The sequence below is a fragment of the Sinocyclocheilus anshuiensis genome, unplaced genomic scaffold (assembly GCF_001515605.1).
Source record: "Sinocyclocheilus anshuiensis isolate Anshui unplaced genomic scaffold, SAMN03320099.WGS_v1.1 scaffold1874, whole genome shotgun sequence".
NCBI lineage: Eukaryota > Metazoa > Chordata > Actinopteri > Cypriniformes > Cyprinidae > Sinocyclocheilus > Sinocyclocheilus anshuiensis.
The window spans coordinates 139,840-147,678 of record NW_015546140.1 but is presented as its reverse complement, the minus strand read 5'-3'; the positions used below and the strand labels follow the sequence as shown (position 1 = coordinate 147,678).

At 39.4% G+C, this 7,839-nt stretch overlaps 1 protein-coding gene across 3 annotated transcripts in view; it reads left to right on the top strand.

Moving 5' to 3' along the window:
* Positions 1–1,809: 1,809 nt before the first annotated feature.
* LOC107701179 (cyclin-dependent kinase 4-like) overlaps positions 1,810–7,839 on the top strand; it is a 6,828-nt gene continuing 798 nt past the window's right edge. The window contains exons 1-8 of one of the 3 annotated variants that reach the window (XM_016503149.1): positions 1,810–2,003; positions 2,569–2,789; positions 3,524–3,659; positions 5,558–5,725; positions 5,812–5,921; positions 6,751–6,801; positions 6,959–7,094; positions 7,553–7,837. In XM_016503149.1, the coding sequence (XP_016358635.1) occupies positions 2,572–2,789; positions 3,524–3,659; positions 5,558–5,725; positions 5,812–5,921; positions 6,751–6,801; positions 6,959–7,094; positions 7,553–7,627 (894 nt within the window). In that variant the 5' untranslated portion in view covers positions 1,810–2,003; positions 2,569–2,571 and the 3' untranslated portion in view covers positions 7,628–7,837. The other 2 variants (XM_016503148.1, XM_016503147.1) reach the window with 2 other exon arrangements.

The following is a 7,839-nucleotide window of genomic DNA, read 5'->3' as shown; positions in this document are numbered from 1 at the left end:
ATTAAGTATTATGTCTAAAAATAGCCTGTTATTAAAGTAGCTAAAATTTTCCTAATTTAAAAAGGCACTCATGTCTTGGGTGATAGAAAAGAATGTGTGCAGTGCTGATGTACACTCATTTATGTGCTTGTCTTGAAATAATATCTATGATACTAATTATGATATACTAATGTTCTTTTTTCTTTTCTTTTTCCGGACAGATGTGAGTGAGAAAGACTGGCGAGACTTACTAAATGTATCAACTTCTTTTATGTTCTGTATTGTAATTCTGTTATTAAAATTCTACTATAAACATTTTTTAAATGAGTGTGAATCCATTTTTGTGTTTAAGATTTACTGAGTAATAGGTATTTAAAAAATATATAGGTGTGGTGTAAATATGGTTAAATAATGGCATTTGGTTTATCAGCCACGTGTGGGCCACATAAGGGCCGTCAGCCCTTTACAGAACTCAGCCATATAAGAATACCATATAAGGTCCATATATCAGCCACATCTGTTTTTATTATTTGGCTCACTCTGGGTTGGATTACGGCACTGTTCAGGTTCAGTTCTGGCTAAAAAGATGTGTTGACCAGTTTTGGGCCGGCGAACACAAACTAATTGGGCCACACTTTAACTGTTGGACAAAGGACATTTGCTGACTGGGTTGCTTTTGTTTTGATTGTGTGGATCAATTTTTTTTTTTTACACATTATAAAGCCTACATTTATATTTGTTTTATAGACGTTAGTTTGCACATTATTTGGATCTAAACATTGGGCAAGGTGTCAATGTGATGCAGGAAATAATATTATGCTTTTCCTTTATTTCTCATGAAGAAATAACTGATTTTCAAAGTAATCAGTGCAATCTATTAAATCATGAATAAATAGTGTAAAGCATATCCCATATTATCCTTTAGACTCATTGTTGGTGTATAGTCCTATATTGTTTTAGGAGCCAACCATTTTGTGCCTACATCATTGTAGTCTTTGCTTGTGACACTCAAAATAACAATTCTGTCATCGTTCACTCACCCGTCCTCGTTCATTTCTGAAACACAAACGAAAACATTTCTAATGGAATCTGAGAGATTTCTGTCCTTCCATTGAAAGTCCATGCAACCAAAACTCTGATGCTTCAAAAAGTTTATTAAGGCACTGTAAAACTAATCCAGTAATAAAGACACATGAATCAAGCCGTTTAATCCAAGTCTCCTGACTTCTTTGAGATGTTGTTGACCTTATTTAATGAGCTGTATGCATGTGCAGTGATCAGCATTAATATGGGAATAAAAGCTTACATTAATTCTTGGATTAAACGTTTGATTCTGAATTCTATTAGCTACTATGTCTTTATGAACTTTTTGAAGTGCCATAGCTTTGGTTACATGGACTTTCAACAGGGGGACAGGTTTAATTTAAAATATTTTAATTTGTGTTTACAAGAAACACAAAAATCTTTTAGATTTGTAATGACATGACATTTAGTAGATTTCATTCTTAAACTCCTTACTCTTAAAATTGATGAGTTTCACTAATTTTATGACTCATTTACATTACACTATATACACACACATTACATTAGTTATACATTTTAATGCCAAGCCAAGATAAAATAAAGTACAAAAATATTACATACATGCAGGGTAGAGAAACAAAATACTAGTTTAATGTGCCCATTACCAAAGATTTTTACATTTAAAATGTGAATAACCAGTTTAATGATAAAGTCTGTTATTATTGTGTGACTAGTTAAAGTTATGGAGGTGAGGTGATTGGAGGTCGTGTCGCTCCGCCCTGAGATCAGACAGGAAGTGGAGACAGACTGAGAACAGGCCAGAGTTTCACACACACTCTTCCATGAAATAAACTCATCAAATATCAGCTGAGCTCAACAACACACACTACAGAAGCCAGCAGGACACCTCTGAAGCGCGGCAGACGGAGGAAGAGATGAGACGCGCGCTGTACTCTTCTAAACTAGTTTAACTAGCGCTACACGCGAGCAGAAGAAACGTGGTGAGTGTGTCTCGTTGAGTGTGTGTGTGAGTGTGTATCACTCGTAATGTCGCCTCGTTTGATGTCGTGTTCTGAAGAGTCGGCGGATGTGGTGTCTCATCCTGCGAGAGTGGGACTGTTACAGGCCAAACCCAAATCAGCTGTACTCTACCAGGGTACTGTGTTCACTAATGTAAAACACCATGGTAAATGCATGTTTTTTGCACAGTCCAACAAGTATCCAAGCAGCCGTCTGGGACAATGGTCAGTTATACAGTGAGTTCCCAAACTTTTTAAAGCCACTGATCCCCTTCCTGAAATACAGTGACAGATCTGTATTCTCATTCTAAACTCTCCAAACCTCAATTTATACTGTAAAATGTTTAAACGTGTTCTATTAAGTCAGTGAACACTATATATACACATACATATATGTACGTTTCCTCTCAATAGAATTACAGACATTTTCAAAACAGTGTTTCTAGGGTTCCCCAGACTAGAGTTTAAAACACGAACCCTAAGTCACACAGTTTGGTGTCCTTCAGCGGTCACAGAGAGCCGTGTCATGGCGTGTTGTTTGCTGCAGGGCATGGCGCAGGAGAGCGCGGTGCAGTACGAGCCGGTGGCGGAGATTGGCGGCGGCGCTTATGGGATGGTGTACAAGGCTCGAGATAGAAACACCGGGCAGTTTGTGGCTCTGAAGAGTGTGAGAGTGCAGACCAATCAGGACGGCCTTCCTCTGTCCACGGTGCGAGAGGTGGCACTGCTCAAACGACTCGAGCAGTTCGACCATCCCAACATTGTCAGGTACAGACACACACACACACACACACAGATACAGACACACACAGACACAGACACACAGACACACACTCACACAGACACACACACACACAGACACACACACACACACACACAGACAGAAACACAGACACAGATAACAAAATATGATATCTTGATATTTTGTAGCGTTTTGTCGATGATGATATTTCGCTGAGTGTGTTACTGTGCTGGTATTTTGGCAGGTTTAGGACTGCTGTGGACATCTGACTCCCAAAGCTTTTGATATTCTTCATATTCTGTGCGGTGGATAGTTTGCAGCAGCAACAGAAATTAACTTGTCCAATAAGTTTAAATAGATTTTGACCTTTTATGGGAATTTTTACCTTCACAAGACCAATTTTCTCTAACTTAATTAAATGTATGCATCATCTTTTTAGTCAAATTCATACATTTAATCAATAAATTCAATTCAAATAGTAAGAGACTACAGGGCTGTTACCAATCAAATGAAATCAGTATCAACAAAATCTGTGTTTGCAATGCAGAGGAACAGAATCTGTGTCTGAAGTGGCATTTAGATGCTTTCACTCAGACTGTTTAATGCAGGACATGAAAGTAGTTCACCTGCAGTTACAAGTGCATAAATGATGTTTTGATGTCAAAATGTTAAATACTGATGTTTGAAGTGGTTTTGGGGGGAAAAGGAAAATATACTTTTAATATAAAATAAATTCTTAGGTGTGTGTGTGTGTTTTCAGGCTGATGGACGTGTGCGCCACACTGAGAACAGACCAGGAGACTAAAGTGACTCTAGTGTTTGAGCACGTGGATCAGGACCTCAGGACGTATCTGGAGAAAGTGCCGGCACCTGGGCTGCCCATCCACCAGATCAGAGTAAGATCACCAACACGCTGCAGAAGCCCATCCTCTGGGGGTTTTCAGAGGATCTGAGCCAGATGTTTAGTGTCAGACTTCATCTGAAGCTTCATGTAGTAACACACTGGCATAAATATAGATCAAGTCCAAATGTTTGTTTGCGGTTCAGTGATTAAGTTAAGTATACAGTGAAGGAAGTTCAGACACAAACTGAATGCTTTCAGACTGAGGCAAGACTTCAGTCCACTAGTTCAGACACTCCCAACCTTTTCTTTGCAGCCTTGTGCTGTAACATATCTACTGGATGTTTCCCTTGACATTAATGTAATGTTCTAACTGTTCATGGGTGCGTTTCCCAAAAGCATTGTTAGCTAACTATGGTCACAATTTCCATTGAACTCTGTTGGTAATGATAGAAACGCACCCCAGAAAGACTTGTTTTCATTACATTAAAAAAAAAACTTTTTTTGCATTCATTATTGAATTCAGCATTGGCATGAAAACACTGAACTAGTCTGTAGGGTCGTTAAGAAAAATCAAGAGATTAAAGGGTTAGTTCACCCAAAAATGAAAATTAGCCCATAGTTTTCATTTTTTCAGTACCGACTTGGTACCGAAATACTGGGTCTTTTGACAACACTACCTCCGACATTCTTCTTTACAAATCCTCGTTTTGTACTTCTAATAAGTGACCGTTGTTTTGTTTTGATCTCTCCGCTGCGTTTCCGCGTTCGTCACTTCTGAGCGGCAGCGCTGAACTCATACGTCATCCGCCCGGAGCTGCTTCCGTGTACAACAGTGAGCGCAAGCTAGATTAAAGTGATTATTACGTTTTGAATATGGATATTTTTCTTACAAAAACGCATCGATTCGCTACAGGAGGCCTTTGTTCAGCCCCCGGAGCCGCGTGAGACACTTTTTATTATGGATGGGCGATTTTTATTTAACTTGTTTTGGACTGATGCATGCAACACCCGCTGAGTGCCATGAAACAGCTTGAAAGATCAAAGACAATTTTGAATATAACTCCGACTGGATTCGTCTGAAAGAAGAAAGTCATATATACCTAGGATGCCTTGAGGGTGAGTCATTTATGGGCTAATTTTCATTTTTGGGTGAACTAACCCTTTAATACTTTTATTTGGCAAGGACGCATTAAATCGATCAAAAGTGAAAGTAATTTATAATGTTACCAAAGATTTATATTTCAAATCGATGCTGTTCTTTTGAACTTTCTATTCACCTAAGAATCCTGAGAATTGAAATGTATCACGGTTTCCACAAAAACTATGAAAAAAAAAATATATATATATTTTTAACATTGATATTAAATAATGTTTCTTGAGCTGCAAATCAGCATAAAAATCAGCTTTGCATCACAGGAATAAAGATATTCACACAAAAGAGTTATTTTAAATGGTAATATTATTTCACAATATTACATTGTTTGCTGTATTTCTGGAGACGTTTAGAAACATGCGAACGCTGACATGTCCTGATGCATGATGGGAAGCAGCGAAAGCTCACCTAAAACATGTCAACAGAAAGGTTTGAAATGCTTTCAAATAACATGAGCCACCCATGTTCCAGTCACCTGAGACAGATGTAGGTGACATGTGATTTTAGTGTCCTTGTTACAAATGTAACACGCAGCCTACGTAACAGTAGCACTTTATTTTACAGTCCTGTTCCACATGTACATACTATGTACTTCTAATAGTAATTACAGTAACTGGGTAATAACTAAATACTAACCCTGAACCTTACCTTAACCCATGGAGTTACCTTGCATTACCCAGTACTTTCTCTAGTGTAGTTTTTACATTTCACCCAAAGCCTAACCCTACAGTAATATTACTCAGTACTGACTAATTACACTGTTAATGGCAGATGCTCTGTGTCTGCGTGTGATGCAGGACTTGATGCAGCAGCTGCTGTGTGGGCTGGCGTTCTTGCACTCGAATCGAGTTCTCCACCGGGACCTGAAGCCGGAGAACATCCTGGTGACCAGCAGAGGGCAGGTGAAGCTGGCTGACTTCGGCCTGGCACGGATCTACAGCTGCCACATGGCTCTCACACCGGTGGTGAGACAGACACACGTGCTCTCGCGTGCTGAACGCTGATGGCACTGCAGCGCAGACGCAGCTGATGTGTTTCTCTGGTCGCTCAGGTGGTGACGCTGTGGTATCGCTCTCCGGAGGTGCTGCTCCAGACCACTTACGCCACGCCGCTGGATATCTGGAGCACCGGCTGCATCTTCGCCGAGATGTTCAGACGCAAGTGAGGCTGAGCAGTGATGCTCATCAAGTCAATCGGGCTGAAAGCATCTTCCAGGAGGCTGTAAATGCTCACGTGCAACTTATTATTGAGTCTGCGTACCCTATCAAACTGTCACAGCTCAATGTGGCCTTTGTGAAAAGCCCTCAAAGACGCTGCTTTACCAGTGTCCAGTAAATGATGAGCCTTTCCTTAAGAATTAGCTCGATTAATGAAAGAGATTCACAGGAAAGATCGATTAAGAACATTATTCGGAACAGTCGATATATAGATTTTACAATAATCTGGCTATTGAATTCTTTGAATATGTTGTCTTTGTATCAGCATCAGTCAACCTCTAATTATTTTGTATTAAATATTAGTGCAAACCAATAGTCAGCTGATGTGAGCTTGACTAACGTGACCTGCCAGAACTAACGCTACGCTAGATATATACCCCAGCGACTTGAGACTGGTTTTGTGCTCCAGGGTCACATATATTAAATAAAACGTCTTGAGTATTTAAAACATTCAGTTAGCCTGTTTAATGAAGTAAAAGAATCTGAAATACATTATTTATGGACATATGCCGATGCATTTACATTTATCAGAGCGATTTCATTCATCAGAGAGCCAGGTTATATATTACACCGCAGTGTATTGCACATTTCTCAGCCGCTTTGAATGTGGCTCATCCACTCAGAATTTAAATCTGCAAACATTCTTGTGAAAGCTTTGATAAAGCGTTGATTAATGGCTGGCTTTCTAATCCCGATTTTCCCATCAGGTCTGTTGATTAGTGCATTCACTGACTGGTCATTAATGATTTGTAATGTGACGTCTCATCTTTCAGACCTCTCTTCTGTGGAGATTCAGAGGTGGACCAGCTGAGCAAGATTTTTGCGTATGTAAACACACGCTCATGTTAGAGAGGCTATCATCATTAGCAAACATCTCTCATTACGTGAGCGTCAGCAGTAATGGCTGTCAGACTCAACACAAGGTTCACTGACACAGAGACAGTGTTTCATTGCTTTATTAAATCCACATGTGATTGACAGAGTGATCGGCCTGCCGGCTGAAGACGAGTGGCCCACTGATGTCACTCTGTCTTGGCAGAACTTCAGCCCTCAAGCCCCTCAGCCAATCACAGACTGCCTTCCTGAGATCAGCGAGAAGGGGGCGGAGCTCTTACTGGTGCGTTTACATTCAGTGTCACTCCACATACAGCTACAGTTTTACCAGAGTAAAGCAACAAAACAACAGTCAGTGTGTGTGTGATCAACATTACTTTCTCAGATTCTCACTTCAAAATCTGGGTTAATATCGTTGAAAACGGTTTTCGTTACTTAAAATAAATGAACTGAAATAAAAGAATGTATATAATTATTTCAGCTAGTTGTCAAGACATAATTTCTCATTTTCTTTCATTTGAAATACTAAAACGACTAAAAATAATAAAAACACCAAAATTACTAAAGCTTTAAAATTAAGATGAACATATAAAAATATAATATTAACAAACTATAATAGAAACTATATAATAGTGATACTGAATAACACTAATTTGAATGTTTGTTTGACGGGTTGCTGCACACAGTAACTAACTAAATGAGTAGCGTTTTGTTGACTCTTATTTTCTTCTGTCTCAACAGGAAATGCTGACGTTCGACCCGTTGAAACGAATCTCTGCGCTGAATGCTTTGGAGCATCCGTTCTTTACTGAATGAGTGCTTTATTCCCATTATTCACTGCTGAGTGAGTGTTTTCAGTGTTGTTCAAGGATGAGGAGGTGTGATGATGATAGACTTGAACTTTTAAGTGTCATATTTCTCTGCCTTTACAGTGTATTGTGGGTCAGTGGAACATTATCATTAGCAGGTGCTACGACACCGCATTTCATTTCTGGTGTGTGTGTGTGTGTGTGTGTGTGTGTGTGTGT